The 17,066-nt window shown below is 34.0% G+C and overlaps 1 protein-coding gene across 1 annotated transcript; it reads left to right on the top strand.

The window, feature by feature from the left end:
- Positions 1–14,936: 14,936 nt before the first annotated feature.
- Positions 14,937–16,277, top strand: LOC127742853 (uncharacterized). Its single transcript, XM_052255580.1, has 2 exons — positions 14,937–15,350; positions 15,465–16,277. The coding sequence occupies exons 1-2, from the start codon at positions 14,937–14,939 to the stop codon at positions 16,275–16,277; spliced, it is 1,227 nt and encodes a 408-aa protein (XP_052111540.1).
- Positions 16,278–17,066: the final 789 nt, after the last annotated feature.

The following is a 17,066-nucleotide window of genomic DNA, read 5'->3' as shown; positions in this document are numbered from 1 at the left end:
TAATATGATCATCAACTAGTTTAGTAGTTAGTTCAAATTTTTATAAGAGAAAGATTGTGAATTCAACACTCACTTTCTTCACTACATACATAACTTTTATATATATTATATAATATATTAAGGATGCGGATAGGATAGGATATACCCTAGACCCGTACTCTACTTTACCCGCAGGCAAATTTGCACTATACCCTACCCTACTCGTAGCGAATAGAATAGACAACTCTATCCAAACAGGTTGGTTCGGGTTGAGTATCTGCCGGTAGAGTATATATTGCCAATCCTAAGGGTGTATTTGTTTGAGGTGAAAATGGGAAAAAGGAGAAGGAAGGAAAAGAAATAGGAAGGAAAATAGTTATTTTTTATTTTGTTGAAGAGAAAAATGAGAGAGGAAGGAAAATGGATGAAAAATTATTGGTGGGACCCACCAATTTTTTCCCTCTAATAATAAAAAAATGGAAAAAAATTAAATCTCTCTCTACTTCTAATATTATCTTTTTATTTTTTTATATCATTTATAATATAAAAATAAAATTATCTTTTTATAATATTTTTTATTTTTTTTATCCAAACAAATCTAAAAAAAATAAAAATTCATTCAATTTTTTTTATTTTTTTCCCCACCAAACATAGCCTAAGAAAAAGGCGATGACAATAGACGTGTGTGTATAAATTTAAAATGCTTAGTTGGACGAGATTGGTTATATTATGATTTCAACGTAAAGATTTATTCATAGTGTATATTGTAGTCTAAAATAATTAATGTTTTTGAAAAAAGGGGGTTGGAATTGGTTGTGTTCTATCTGTGGCGTTTTCCCGAGGTATATCTATTGTTGGTTGGAATTGAACGACGATGCAATGCCGTGGAAAGCAGATTATGTTTGGCAAACATTATACTGAACAAAATTGAATACAAATGTAAAATTAAATTAATATTTCTTGAAAGATGCAATATTCTTATGTAGGGTTTGCTAATTAAGGATACTACCTATAAATAAAAATTATAAGATATATTTTATAAAATTATAAATTAAATTTTATAAGTTTTCAAAAATTAAAAAAATAATAACTTTTTATTTTAACATTTTAAACTAATACCTTAACTAAATTCTTATATTTATTAATTCGGTTTATTAAATTAAACCCCTCCGCTAAAAAAAATTGTAAAACTTATACTTTATTTCCTCCATTCCAAATTAGATGTCACTTTGGCCAATTTTTCTGTTCTATTGTATTTGTTGTGGTTCACATATTTTTAGCTATAATTTATATTCGTTAAATTAGTTATTATGTTAATGGACATAAGTATAAGCTTACATTCTAGATAAATCACTCTTAATTTTAAAATTTTAAAAACATGCATGCGTTTAGATAAGAAGAGATAAACGACTATTAATACTGTAGCGACGGCTCACATGCATTATTGTTATGGCAATTAGCTTATTGGAAAGTTGCCTCGCTTTAAAAACAAGATTTAACATATAAGTTTTACTATTTTTTCTTTTCTTTTTAATTTTTTTTTAAGTTGCCTTGCATTTTGACTTATTTCGGCACTTTGTCAATAAAAGGATCCTATAAGTGGTGCAAAAAATTTGCCTTCTTTTTTTTCCGGGTCCGAAAGTGCTTCCATATTACTTTCCGATTCAACGGACGGCACCGACCACTACTAGAATATGATGCTAATCTTTTTCCACGAGTAATGTAACAAAGGAGATTATATTAAGGATCTAAACAAAAAAACAAAAATGAATGAGAATACTTGTATAAAGTATAAACTATAAATTATCAATTCATATTAAAATTTTAATTTGTTATTGATCTAAAGACATTTACACAAACGTAAGACGTTTTTCTTCTTCTCTTTTTTTTTTTAATTGGAGAAGATACAATCATATGTATAAACCACAAAATAAACATAAAGGCCTAGAGACTAGTGTCTTCATACAAAAAGTTTCATAAGAAAACTGGAATAAATGATAAATTAGTTTTTAAAAAATTATTTATTTTTTAAATTATTTTAAAAAAATTAATTAAAAATTTGTCTTTTAAAAAATTTAAATTAGTTATTTTAGTTCTTTTGTCACTTTATTTGTTAACGACATCAAAATTTGTTGATATTATACATTAAATGACACCATAACACAGTCTTAATTGGCGACTAACGTAATAAGTTTATGAAGTTATATCAAATTAATCTCAAATTGAGGGATTCCAATATTTTAAGTTCTCTCTTCAATTAGGTATTAATTTTATCTAATTTTATAAATTAATTATGTTAATAGTCAATTAAATTTTTTATGTGTGTTGTGTTATATTTTTATGTGTGTTGTGTTATAGTATCACTTAACGTATCACATTAATAAATTTTAACATTGTCAACAAAAATATAATAGGACTAATACAATTAATTAAAATTTTTTAAAAGACGAATTTGATTAAAAAATTTTTAAAACTAATTTAGAGAAAGCAAGCGATCAATTAAGGACGAAATTGAGTTGATCAATTTATCCAAGAAAAGTCGATACAATATCACTTCGCAAAACAAACATTTTTTAGTTTAAACTTTTTTTTTGTGACTAAATAGAAAAGAAAGAAAAAAGAGACAAAACCAAATTAATTGGTTAGGGTTATATCTAAGTCTATTAGATGTTGAAGCTCACTCCATGATTGGCTCCAATTCGAGTGAATGTCCGCGACAGAAGCAGCTGCTTTAGCCATACAATCTGCAACACTATTTGCAGTCCTCTGAATTAAAAGAATAGAGACTCTCTAATTCCAATTCATAACCTCCTGAATATGCTTTGCCAAATCCCATTCCGGAATATCCTTACTAAGCATTCTCTGGTTTACCAAGAAAAGAGCTTCTAAACAGTCTGTTTCACAAATAACCTCACGAAATCCACTCTCCCAAGCAAGAAGCAAACCTCTCCAAATTGCATACAATTCAGCAAAAAGAACACTGCACACTTCGACTTTTCCAGTGCAACCTTTCAACCAACATCCATCAGGATTGCGAATAATACAACCAAAACCAGCATAGCCAGAAGGAGCAAACCAACTAGCATCACAATTCAATTTAACAGAATGAACTGGAGGTAGAACCCAATACAAACAAAGTGAAGGAGGAGACAGAGTTTTTAGTTTAAACTTTAAATAAACTAATGTATGGCCCGCGCAAAATTTGAATCATGTATTTAATCTATTTTATTATATTTATGTATAATTTAATTTGTTTATAAAAATTATTAAATATTTATTGAAAGAATTAATTTACTTCATATACAAATAGATTAAATGATTAATTTATTTTTTTATATTAATATTTAATTTGATTAAAACATTAATATATAAAATTTGAAGTGGTTAATATTTTTTAATATTTTAATTAATATTAATTTGTATCTTTTCAATAAATTCTTTTTTTTATTTGATAATTTTTAAAATATATTTTAACTAAATTTAAAAAATTAATAGATAAATTTATTATTATACAAAGATAAATTAATTATTAAAATTATTTTTCTTTACACATTTATAGATTATAACATAAATATATCAACTATCAATTTACTATCGCCAACCACAATTAAACAATAATCTTTTCATATTAAAAATTGGCCTTAAGTAAAATCTTTATAAAATATTCGCTTTTTGTCTATATTTTATTAGTCCAATAAAATTTAAATTTTTTTACCTTAGTTTTGATGATTCATTTATTTTATTAAATACTGATATAACATGTTAAATAATATAATATGTCAATACTTAATAAAATAAACTAACGATATTAATTAAAATTGAACTTTTTTATTTTGTTGAACAAAATATAAAACTTGTATAAGAACCGAAAAGAAAAAAAAGGAATTCTATAAAAATTAATGTTCTAAAAATTAGTTCGAACCGATAACCAATAACTTTAGAAATTTGGGCAATAAGCAAACTCTCCTTAAAAACTCGGAGAACAAATCATAAAAAAATTGAGTGGTATAACTGAATTGAGATTCGGTCGGTTTTTGAAAAAAAGTTCAATATGATGTCGTTTCGAATTTTTTTAAGGAAGAAATCTTAAATTTTTTCATTAATTTATATTCTTCCTCTCATCTTTAAGTATGCAGAGACAGCTCCTCTAAGCATCCATTTTCTCACCGGCTCGCCCTTCTTCAAGCTATCTAATCACTACCACTGTCGCGTCAGCTTTGTTGCCGTTCTCACTGATTAATTTTTTGATAGCTATAAGAATGCTTCGAGAGAAAGTGCATGCACCCTTATGGCTGATGGTTGGATAGATCAAAAGTAAAAAACATTGATTAATTTTTTGGCTTATTGTTCAAAATGGTTGTGCTTTATAAAGTCTGTAGATATTTTAAATATGGTAAACAATACTTCAAATTTGTGTCACTTGTTTTCTGAGGTGATTGAATGGATTGAGCCTAATAATATTGTATATATAGTGACTGACAATGTAGTCAATTATGTTACGGTTAGTAATCTTGTTAATGATAGAAAGGAGCCTAATAATTTTTTGGGATGATTATTTTACTACATACAAACTTGTGAGCACGTTAATTAAATTGTCGAGTATTGTAGATGCTGATGATAAATCATCATTGTGGTATGCCTATGAAGGTATGATAACGATAGAAGATGCAATCAAAAAAATATTCAAGTAGAATAAAACTGCATATCAGCCTTACAAAAAGATTTCAACTCAAGATGGTATGTCTATGAAGGTATGACGAGGGTAGAAGATGCAATCAAAAAAATATTCAAGTAGAATAAAACTGCATATCAGTCTTACACAGAGATTTCAACTCAAGATGGGATAAACATTTGAAAACAATATTTATGACACTACAAGAAACAGGGTAATTATCGACGTTAAAAATCGACAGTCAGATTTTCTGTCGATAACTTTCGATGGCTTGTCGTCGATAAAATGAAAAAGAAATTATTAGAAATAAAATATTAAAATCGATGACATAGCCGTCGATTATTTTGGCAACTTTCTAGTCTTTTAACTTTATCGTCACATTGCCGGCGAAGATGGTGGGTGAATTTTTTTTAAAAAAAAATCGACGGATTGGGTGTCTATTTTAATAATTATAATATCGACAGCTTTTATCGTCGATAAATTTAGACGATGGAGATTTCTTTCTGAAACTAGATAGATGGTGTAAATTTATTATATAAAATAGACGGCTAAAATGTCGATTTTTATTTCATTAAAATCGACAAAGTCTCCATCAATTTTTATCAACAAAAAATTGTCCCCGCGTTTACTTCCCGTATCCATCGTATCACTCAATTCCCTCTCCATCGTATCATTTAATTCCCCCAAAACTAATCCCAAACCTTCACAGAGACATAGACTAATTAATCCCAAAATCTTAGAGTGAGGCTGCTTCTTCTTCTCCAACGCCCGAGAGTAGAGGCCAGAGACGGAATCACGGTCACGGTCACGAAGAGAGGCAGAGAGCCGCCGGAGAGCAGAGCTTCTTCTTCTTTTTCTCCGCCGAGCCCGCCGCCACGCCATCTTATTCATGTAAGTTCCTCTCTCTCTCTCTCTCTCACTCTATCACATTGTGATGTGTGAATTTGCATGTAAATTCTTCTTCTTCCACAGATTCGTCGTTGCAACATCTTTGCCGGTCGCCGTCGCTATGAGCCCGTCGCCGTCGCAGCTTCTTGTAAGTTCCTCTCTATCTTTCTCTGATTATTATATTTTTTTCAGTTTTTGTATCTACTATTTTCATCATGAAATTTTGAATTTGCGTTTATTAATAACAATCGCATTAATATTACTGAAACCTAGTTAGCATAATCAATTCTTCTTGATTTGAAGATTCGATTTACCTATTGAATTTTCATCTTTTTTGCTGGTCACTGTGGTTTGATAGGGTTCCTATTTAATTTTATATTTGTTTTGGTGAATTGATGCTCTGGATTTTCCAGTTTTTTGTTTATTTTTTCTTTTGTTCCTAGCAGAACTTGGTCTTATGCACTATCAAATTGGTCTGCACTACCTCTCATTGATAGCTGCAGCAACAGTCCTTGATGCACGTTATGTACTCAATCGTTATGTCAAGAAAGAGAAGGCTGAACAAGTGACAGAGGCCCTTAATAAGGTTCTCAAAGGGCGAGGGGTGAGCCATAGGTCATAACTCCTTTATGTTAATTGCTACCTTCTTCGGTGCTGTGGAAGCTTGTTCATTGTCAAATGATTTTGTATGTACATTGTGTGTACAATTTAGAATTTCCTTTAACGTCTTTATTCATTTAATATTGTTTATGATTTCATAATGTTACCTTATTTTTTACCAGTTGGATGTTAAAATAATATATAGTGGAGGGAATCGATTTGGATATACTACCACAAGGTGCTGACAAAGGTCAAGCTCTTGGTTATTGATGTGAGAATTATCGTTGGTCTATAATTTTTCAATAGAAAAAGAACTTCATTGCAAGTATAGTCTAAACTGACAAACAACCTTCAATCAAAGTTTTAATTTGTTTGTCACAAGTACAAATCCAAATAAAAATCGAGCATATTTAAACCTCGGGTCGTCTCACAAGGAATTGCAATGAAGTGCTCAATTATTGGCTGTGAAGGAACAAAGGGATTTGATTTGGTGATTGACAAGAAAAGTAAACAGCAAGAAAGTAAATAAGCATGCAAGGAATTAAATGAAAGGTAACTAAAGTAACAAAAATAGAAATTAAATGGCAAAAAGAACTCTTGGCTAAGGCTTCAAAATTGAGATCACCATCCTTGTCTACAATCTATATATTGACAATTATGAGGGACCAAACCCATCAAGTCTACTTCTATGCTTGAAGTATGTCAAATAGGCTTGATCAACATCAATCCATAAGTCCCAATCTAGCTACTAATTGACTTAGTAGTTGACTAGTGTTAGTGGGTATCAAATTGACCAACAAGGGTTCTCAAATCACCAATCCAATTAGACCCAATGACTCAAGGTCACTCAATTCCCTTAGCCTAGGCTAAGAGTGTAGAAAACTACTCTATAACTAGTGAAAATATTTTATCAAACACCTAGAGTGTAATAAAAGTAAACATCATAAAATACAAGAATTAATAAAAGTTATAACTAACAAAAGTAAGAAATCAATAATAGCAAGTGAGGTAAACATCAAGAGACATAGAAATATAAAATTACATTAAAAGGAAATTGAGATCCAACAATTGTTCATAAGCTAAAATAAACAAAATAAAGAAACTAACAAGAGAAACTAAGAATATTAAGACAATAGAACAAGAAAATGTAAAGAGGATTAACAAGAACAAGAATTAAAATCTTAGATCTAAGATAATGGGACCTAAACTCTAGAGAGAAGAGAGAGTTTCTCTCTCTAGGATTCTAACCTAAAACATAGTAAAAACTAAACTATGACTACTCGGTTCATTCTCCTTCAATCCTTAGGTTTAATAGCATCAGAATGAGTTGGATTTGGGCCTGGATGGCTTAGAAATCGCCCCCAGCGTATTGCCTTTAAGTTAGTCACGTGCTGCTTTCCACACGTACGCGTGGGCCACGTATACACGTCGCTTGACAGATTTTCTCCCACGCGTACACATGGGCCACGTATACGCATTGCCTGGCAGATTTCCTTCCCAGGTATACGCATGGGCCACGTATACGTGTTGCCCTGAATACAACAAATCCTCATTTCTTCATGAATTCTTCATTTTTACATGCTTTTTCTTCATTCCTTCAATCCATTCTTTTTCTTCTAAACTTGAAATCACTTAACAAACCTATCAAGGCATCAAATGGAATTAAGTGAATTAAATTTATCAATTTTTGGGCCTAAAAAGCATGTTTTCACTCTTAAGCACAATTTAAGGAGAATTTACAAAACCATCTTATTTTAGTGAATAAATATGGGAAAAGTTGATAAAATCCTCTAAATTCAACACAAGATAAACTCTAAAAATGGGGTTTATCAACCTCCCCACACTTAAACAATAGCATGTTCTCATGCTAAACCAAGAAAGATAAGAAACGGTATGAACATTAATTCAAGGTAACTACCTATATACAATCTATCTACATGCAATCTATCTAAGTGCATACAACTACTTGGTCAAAATAAATCAATTCCTAAGAATACATATATGAATACGAGAGCTAAGGCAATCATGATCAAATCAACTCCACAATTGAATTGAGTTATTGAAAGAAATTTACAAACTTGCAAGAAAAGAAATAATAATAGGTGCAAACATAGAATTTAGCATTCGAACCCTCACCGGATGTGTATCCGCTCTAGTCATTCAAGTTTTTAGGGTTGATTCACTCAATTCTCCTCTAATCATGCTTTCTAAGATTTATTTTTCATCTAACAATCAACAATTATTCAATGCATGCATACATATATCATGAAGTCTTTTCAAAGATTGTAATAGGGGTAGGGTCAATGTAAGATTATATATGGCTAAGTGAGCTTGAAATTTGAATCTTTGATTAACTTAAACTCTCACCTAACCTACAAAGCTACAACCTATACAATTCAAATACAAACCTAACTACCCATTCTTCACTTTTTCACACACTCATTCATTCTCTTTTTTATCACAAGACATATGCATTGTTATTATTACTTTACTTCGGAGAATTTTTGTCCCCTTTTTATTGCTTTCTTTTTCTTTTCTTTTCTTTTTCATTCATGTTTTTTATATATGTATATTTTTCTTTTCAAACTAAAAATATATACAAGAGCATCAATGCATATGGTTTAATATTTAATGCATGAGTATGTACCCAATTCTCAAGATCTTCAATGAAAATACAAAACATACTTTTACCTCAACCAATGTCCCAAGTTTTTCCACACTTGAATGATACACACACTCACTAGCCTAAACTAATCAAAAATCCAAATTAAGGATATATTTTTTTTTTTTGCTTTAAGGCTTGTAATGTGCTAAAATTAAGAACAAGAGGGGATTAAAATAAGCTCAAAATTAGCTAACAATGATTGATTGAAGGTAGGCTATTTGGGTAAATGAGGTAAATGAAATGATGGCCTCAATCATATAAATGCATGTATACATGGAATAATGGATATAAAGAATTTACAATCATAGAAAGAGAATAATCACACACAAGAAGGAAAATAGTGGTTATATGATGTAACCATACAATTAGGCTCAAAACTCACAAAGTTGTGTGTTCTTAGCTCAAAAACATATTCCACAATGTATAATTCAAGCAAGTTCAATAAAAATTTTTTACTCAAATCAATTGGGATGTCAGTGCCCTATTAGGAATGTTTTTCTTAGAGAATTTCATTATTTTAACTAAGCTTATTATACATATATGGAAACCTAGAAAATGCATCTAAAAATTCTAAAAGACCTAATAATAAAAGAAAAATAAAATGTGGAAGTGTTAGGATTAGAAATTTGTCACCTAAAAAATGACCGTTTCGGTCAGACAACCTCCCCACACTTAAAAGTTTGCACTGTCCTTGGTGCATTCAAAGATGAGTAAGGGGGATATGGTGACTTTCCAGATTGCCACCTTCAACTGGTGGATCAACCGGTTGCTGCATGTTCTTTCTTTCGCTTCCCTTGTTGCTTATGGTGCATCCTCCATGAAAAATAGAAAACCAGATAAGAACACAAGTAAATGTAAAAGCAAGGAAGCATATATTGTTGGAATGAGGTAATAATCACTAGAATGAAGTGAGTGACCCAATGTGTGACATGGATTAAAGTAAGTGTGCATTCTAAGTTGCACACGATTTAGAACACACACACTAACATAAAAAGCTATGTCACAGTTACACAAAAGGAACATGCACTTCACTCATTCCAGTGTGCTTGATATGATTCAAAGAAAACTTGTAAGTTAAGACCAACAAACAAGTCATAAAGAAGCATGAAAGCATTCAAGCGATAATCAAACAATTGTGAAATGGAAGATGAAGGGACATTGGTTGATGTGCAAGGAGACTTTAATGATAAAGGAACAATGAAAATCACACATCAACCAATGACACACTTTGAATTTTTGTTCTCATCACCTAGTGGACATAAAATATGACACATGGTTGCTATGCAAAGTAATAAAAGAGACTAGAGGTAAAATTAATCACATAGCAAGCAAGGTCCATATAGCTTGACAATTTCAAAAAGATGTCACTAGATGAGCTTGCAATCCAAATTCACAATTGGGGCATTATGCCAAAATGACTAGTTTCACGTATATGTAGAGCACATAGTTAAACAATTGAGGGTCAACATATCCTTAAGGCATAAGCATAACATATGGATGCATATCATCAAGCAACACAATGCATTGAGATAAATGCACAACATCCAACATAAAAAAATTGCCTAGTCAAAGTAAAGAGTTCCAATTACATTTTGACTAGCTACAACATGCAATTCAAAAGATTTAGAATGCTTGAAAGGCAATTCTCATGCACTTGGTATGCATAAAATTAAGCATGAAGAACTCAAAATCAAGTAGCAAAATATAACCTCAATAAAGGATTCTAACAATGAATATTAACAACAATGATGCTAGGATAGCATCTCATGGGTAATCAGTAGCAATTAACATCAAAATCAGCAAATTAAATCAATAATCCAATACTTAGCACCAAAACAGAAAATTGAAGTAACAAACAAACTAACTAAAGAAGAAAAATGGTGGATGGTAAATGATAGTGGTGGGTGATGGTTGGAGGAGGAAAATAAAAGAAAAGAAGAGAGAAGAAGAAAAGAAATGGAAAGAAGAGAAGAAAAAAAAGCTGTGTGAACAGGGCAGGGAGTCACGCATAGGCGTGGGTCACGCGTATGCGTGACAGGAAAAAAATGGAAAAGACACTTACGCGTGGAGTGGAATTTGTGCTAGACGCACAGTTTTGGCACCCTACCAACACAACTCTCTGGTTTTTGGCCCATGCAGCAGCAGCATTAGCGCGACGCGTGCGCGTTGGCCACGTGCACGTGTGGGCATCACTTTTTTTTACTCTTTTTAGAGAAAGCATAAAAACAAAATTAAACACTCTCCTACCCTATTTATACTCTAAAGCAACCAAAATTTAAAACTTAACAAAAATATTTTTAGTTTTTGAAAAATTTTTCAAAGACAATGCAAACAAAACTTGCACTTCAAGCAAAATGCAATTCAAAAACAACTATTCTAATCAAAACATGAATCTAACAAGTAACCTAACAATCAAAACAAGATATGCAAGAGTTTAAAGAGAAAGAAAACTACCTAACAATGGCAACTCAATTCATTCATTGATTATATCTACAAGAGAGTGAAAAGAGTTTACCATGGTGGGGTGTCTCCCACCTAGCGCTTTTATTTATTGTCCTCAATTTAGACTTATGGAGAGCTCTAATCAAGAATCAAGGAAGCTTGTGCTTGAATTCATCTTTGAACTTTCACCAATTCTTGAATCTCTAATAAGCTCCATCATTCCAAGTCATTTGCATCAAGCTTTGATGGAGTTCTTCACAAACCATGAGCTCCCAAAATTGATCCTCTTTTTGTGATCCGGGATCCTACACTATGTTTTCACACCCATATTCTAATTGATCATCATGATTTCATTTAGGTGGTAAGCAAGTTGAATTCTCATTTGAGCACCAAATTCTCCTCCTAGATCCATACAATTTAGCATTCCTCCAACCGTGGGACCTATGTCTTGAGGGTTCTGATGACAAGTCATCTTAGCCTAGTTTTACTAGTCTCTTTCTTTTGTTTTCACTTGAATTATGCACTTTCTTGAGGCCTAAGCAAGCTTATTTGGGTAGATTTTCATGCTTCCTTTGATTGAATCAACCATAGATAAATTCATGCTATTTCATGAGATTTGATACCATAGTGGTTGCATATTAGGATAGAATGAACATCTCATGATTTTGAGCATAGCTTTGATGTGTTTGGTTGATTTATGATAGGTGAAGAAAGCTTGGAAAAGGGTTGAAGTAAGAAGGAATGGCTAGAAGCTAAGAGAGGACAATGAAACAAGTGAAATTGAACCAGGAAGTATAAAGTTGGACTTGAAGTTAGCCCTCAAACTTTAGCACAAACTTTTGGGTGAAAAGTTAGCCTCAAAGTTAGCCCCCTAACTTGAAGGCTAACATGAGAATTGAAAAATTCACCCAGGGCTAGCCAACGTTTGCGCCAACGTTAGCCCCCTAACTTGGAGGCTAACGTTGGCGCCATTTGTGCATAAGGAAGGGCCAACGTTGGCGCTCAAGTTAGACCCCTAACTTTGGCACCAACGTTGGCATCAGTAAATTGGGTTTGCTGATATGAAAAGTTAGCTTCAAAGTTAGACCCCTAACTTTGACTCAAACTTTTACTCCAACTTTACAAAAATCCAATCCGGTTCAATTGGTTCACTTGGGTTCCTCTCCAAACTTCAAGAGCAATCAACCAAGGCCTCTTTCAACCCAATTCCACCAAGAGCAAAGGCCCAACTCAAGGATTGAAGATCATTTGAAGAAAGTGTATAAATAGGCGAGAATTCAAGTTATTCAGAGAGCTTCTTTTTTTTAGTTTTTAGAAAGCTTTCTTTTCGGTTTGGGAGCTTGAGTGATCTTGAATTTCTTAGTTTAATTGCTTTCAATTTTAATTACACTTGTCTTGGATCTTGGGTTGAAGAATTGAAGAAATTCTGTTTCAATCTCACCTTGGATCTTGTTTATTTTTCACTGCTATTGAATTTCCATTTCGGTTACTTGCTTCTCATCTACTCTCTTTGCAATTTACAATTTCCTTGCTATTGTTCTTGTTGGATCTAGGAAGGCATTGAGATCTAGACTTGATTTTCTAGTCTCTGGGTCCTGAGATCTCATTTTACCATTTCAATTCTCTATTTCTTGCTTTATTTGTTCATTTTACTTGTCTGTTGAATCTGATTCAACCCCAATTCCCATTTACTCTTCTGTTTGATGCAAATTAATTTCTCTTTGTTTAATTCCTGCAAATCCAAGTCCCAATCCCCTTTACATTTCAAGCCATTTACGTTTCTTGTCATTTAAGATTCTTGCAATTTATATTTCTTGCTCTTTAAGTTTCTGCCAATTAATCTCTTGTTCTTTAAGATTCAGCAATTTATTTCTTGTTCTCTTTACTTTCAATGCAATTTAAATTCTACAAATCACCAATCAATCAACCAAATCTTGCTTTGCTTGACTAAATCAACCACTAAACTAAAATTGCTCAATCCTTCAATCTCTGTGGGATCGACCTCACTCCCGTGAGTTTTTATTACTTGATGCGACCCGGTGCACTTGCCGGTTAGATTGGTGTTGTTTTGGGAGAGATTCATTTCTCACCAAAATAGCTCATCAAGTTTTTGGCGCCGTTGCCGGGGATTGATTAGATTGACAATGATTAAGTGAGGTGGTAATTTAGATCAAGCACTTTTTCTTTATTTTTGATTAACCCACTAACTGTTTGATTTTTTGCTTAAACTAACTAAAACTTCAATTTAGCAGTAGATTGAAGTATCACTGGTTTGTGTGTTTCTTATGTTATGCTTGTATGTCAGGTACAAGAAGAAACACACTAAATTTTCATGAACAAGATGAAAGGATTCTCAGGAGGTTAAGAAGAGCTGAAAGAGGGAAGAATATTGTTGGAGAAGAGGAATCAGACGAAGAATTTCAAGATATGGAGGACCATTCAATTAATCCACCTGGGGGAGCAGAGAACAACAATGAAAACCCACCCCAGAGGAGAGTATTAGCTTCTTATACCTTTGCCAATCCTAGACATTGTGGAAGCAGCATCTTGGCTCCAAATGTCAATGCAAACAATTTTGAACTTAAGCCACAACTCATCACTTTGGTTCAGAAGAATTGCTCTTTTGGTGGAGGATCACTTGAAGACCCGCACCAACACTTATCCACCTTCTTGAGGATATGCAACACTGTCAAAACTAATGGTGTGCCTCCTGACAGTTACAAACTGATGCTATTCCCATTCTCTCTCAGGGACAATGCCACTCAATGGTTGGAATCATTCCCAAGAGACAGCATCAACAACTGGGATGACTTGGTAACCAAGTTCCTTGCCAAATTTTATCCACCACAGAGGGTCATAAGGTTGAAGGCCGAGGTACAAACATTCACACAAATGGAGAATGAACCCATCTATGAGGCATGGGAGAGGTACAAGGCTCTAGTCAGAAAATGCCCTTCTAACATGTTTAATGAATGGGAGAAGCTGCAAAACTTCTATGAAGGCTTAACATTGAAATCCCAGGAAGCTTTGGATCATTCGGCTGGAGGTTCCTTGCAACTCATGAAAACTGCAGAGGAGGCTCAAGAACTTATTGATATGGTGGCCAACAACCAATATTTCTTTGCTCATCAAAGAAACCGCCAACCATCACAAAGAAGAGGAGTAATGGAGCTAGAAGGAGTGGATTCAATCCTGGCTCAAAACAAATTAATGCAGCAGCAAATTCAACAACAATTTGAGCAAATGACCAAGAGGATTGACAGCCTCCAAGTTGCAGCAGTCAACACTAGCCAACCATCAGCCACATGGGGACAAAATGAAGAAGTTCAAGAAGAGCAACAGCAAGAACAAGTCCAGTACATGCATTCTAATCCAAATGAAGTCTATGGTGATACATACAACCCCTCATGGAAGAATCACCGCAACCTCAGATGGGGAGATACTCACAACCAAAACCAACAACCATGGCAGAGGAACTCAAACCAAAACAACCCAAGACACAATCAAAATTTCAACCAGCAACAAACAAACCAAAATACTTATAGAAAACCTCAAAACAACTACCCCAATCTCAACCAGTACCAACCCACTAACCAAAACACCAACCAAAATGCCTATCATCCACCAACCACAGCTCATAACCCACCACAAGCACCACCTGAACCCCAAAGACTCACCAACTTGGAGACCATGATAGAAAAGATGATGAAACTCCAGAAAATAACAAACAAAAACCATGAGGCCTCCATAAAGAGCCTAGAAAGGCAGATCGGGCAAATCTCCAAGCAAATTTTTGTTGAGAGACCTTCAAGCTCACTGCCTAGTGACACAATCCCAAATCCCAAGGAGGAATGCAAGGCAATACAATTAAGGAGTGGGAGAATATTGATAAGCAACAATGACACTACAAAGAAGCAAGCAGAGAGCATCAAAGAACCAACAGGGAACAAAAAGCAAATGAAGGCAGATGAAGTACTAGATCAAGAGGAGATGCCAAACAAAAGCACTGAAAAGCTTAAAGAGAAGGATAACCACCAGAGTCAACAGCAAGTAAGGAAAAACAGCATAACTCCACTGCCATATCCTCAGAGATTCAACAAAGAGGTTAAGGACCAGCATTTCCACAAGTTCCTTGAGACCTTCAAAAAGCTGGAAATCAATATCCCTCTAGCTGAAGCACTTGAGCAAATGCCTTTGTATGCCAAGTTCTTGAAGGAGCTTATCAATAAGAAAAGAAGTTGGCTTGAGAGGGAAACCGTATTACTCACCGAGGAATGCAGTGCTGTGATTCAACGGGGTATTCCACCAAAACTCAAGGATCCGGGGGGCTTTGTAGTGTCGTGCACCATTGGAAAAACAATTCTCAACAAAGCTCTCTGTGACCTTGGTGCCAGCATCAATTTAATGCCTCTTTCAATGATGAGAAAGCTTGATATAGAAGAGCTCAAACCCACCAGGATGTCATTAGTTATGGCTGACAGATCCATTAAGACACCCAATGGAATTGTGAAAAATCTGTTGGTGAAGATTGGGGAATTTATCTTCCCAGCAGATTTTGTGATTTTGGATACTGAAGAGGAAGGAAGTGACTCAATCATTTTGGGAAGGCCATTTTTACACACAGCAAGAGCCATCATTGATGTAGAAAAAGGAGAAATGATCTTCAGGGTCCATAATGAACAAATGATCATAAATGTTTTCAAGTCAATGCAAAACATCCCTGAGCAAGAGGACTATGTAAAAGTGGATATGATTGAGAGTTTGGTGGAAGAAATGCTGGAAGAAAATTCTCAGGAGCAAGAAGGAAATCAAGGTGCAACAGAAGAACAAGTAGCTGAGACCTTCATTGAAGATGAGAAACAGGACAAGAAGGAAGAAGTACGGAAACAAGAACTGAAACCACTACCTCCCCATCTCAAATATGCATTTCTAGGTACATCAGAGAGTTTCCCAGTGATCATTAATTCATCCCTGACAAAGAAGGAAGAGGAGAGCTTCTCAATGTACTCAAAGCTCACAAAGATGCTTTAGGATGGACCATTGATGACCTGAAAGGAATCAGCCCTGCAGTATGTATGCATAAAATCCTCTTGGAAGACAATTCCAAACCAGTAGTTCAACCTCAAAGAAGGCTAAATCGTACAATGAAGGAAGTTGTCCAAAAAGAAGTAATGAAGTTGTGGAATGCAGGGATAATTTTTCCAATATCTGACAGCCCATGCGTGAGCCCGGTTCAGGTTGTACCAAAGAAAGGAGGAATGACGGTCATCACCGATGAAAAGAATGAGTTGATCCCTACTAGAACAGTGACTGGATGGAGGATGTGCATAGACTATAGAAGATTGAATGATGCCACCAGAAAGGACCATTTCCCTCTTCCATTCATTGATCAGATGTTGGAACGATTGGCCGGTCATGCCTATTATTGCTTTTTGTATGGATATTCTGGGTATAATCAAATAGTGGTAGACCCCAAGGACCAAGAGAAGACTGCCTTTACATGCCCATTTGGAGTCTTTGCATACCGAAGGATGCCCTTTGGGCTTTGCAACGCTCCTGCCACATTTCAAAGGTGTATGCTATCCATTTTTTCTGATATGGTTGAAAATTTTCTAGAGGTCTTCATGGATGACTTCTCTGTTTTTGGTGATAATTTCAATGCTTGTCTGAACCATTTAACCCTTGTCTTGAAACGATGCCAAGAAACTAATTTAGTTTTAAACAGGGAAAAATGCCATTTCATGGTACCCGAAGGGATTGTCCTTGGCCATAAAGTTTCAAGAAAAGGGATAGAGGTTGATAAGGCAAAGGTTGAGATAA

This window comes from Arachis duranensis, chromosome 10 (assembly GCF_000817695.3).
Source record: "Arachis duranensis cultivar V14167 chromosome 10, aradu.V14167.gnm2.J7QH, whole genome shotgun sequence".
Lineage (NCBI taxonomy): Eukaryota > Viridiplantae > Streptophyta > Magnoliopsida > Fabales > Fabaceae > Arachis > Arachis duranensis.
This window is presented reverse-complemented; position numbering and strand designations above follow the sequence as displayed.

Bases quoted from the DNA above. Each gene is read 5' to 3' on its own strand.
- LOC127742853 (XM_052255580.1), top strand. From the start codon at position 14,937: ATGATAGAAAAGATGATGAAACTCCAGAAAATAACAAACAAAAACCAT. The intron at 15,351-15,464 runs GTTAAGGACCAG...TTCTTGAAGGAG, and splicing joins CTCAGAGATTCAACAAAGAG to CTTATCAATAAGAAAAGAAG.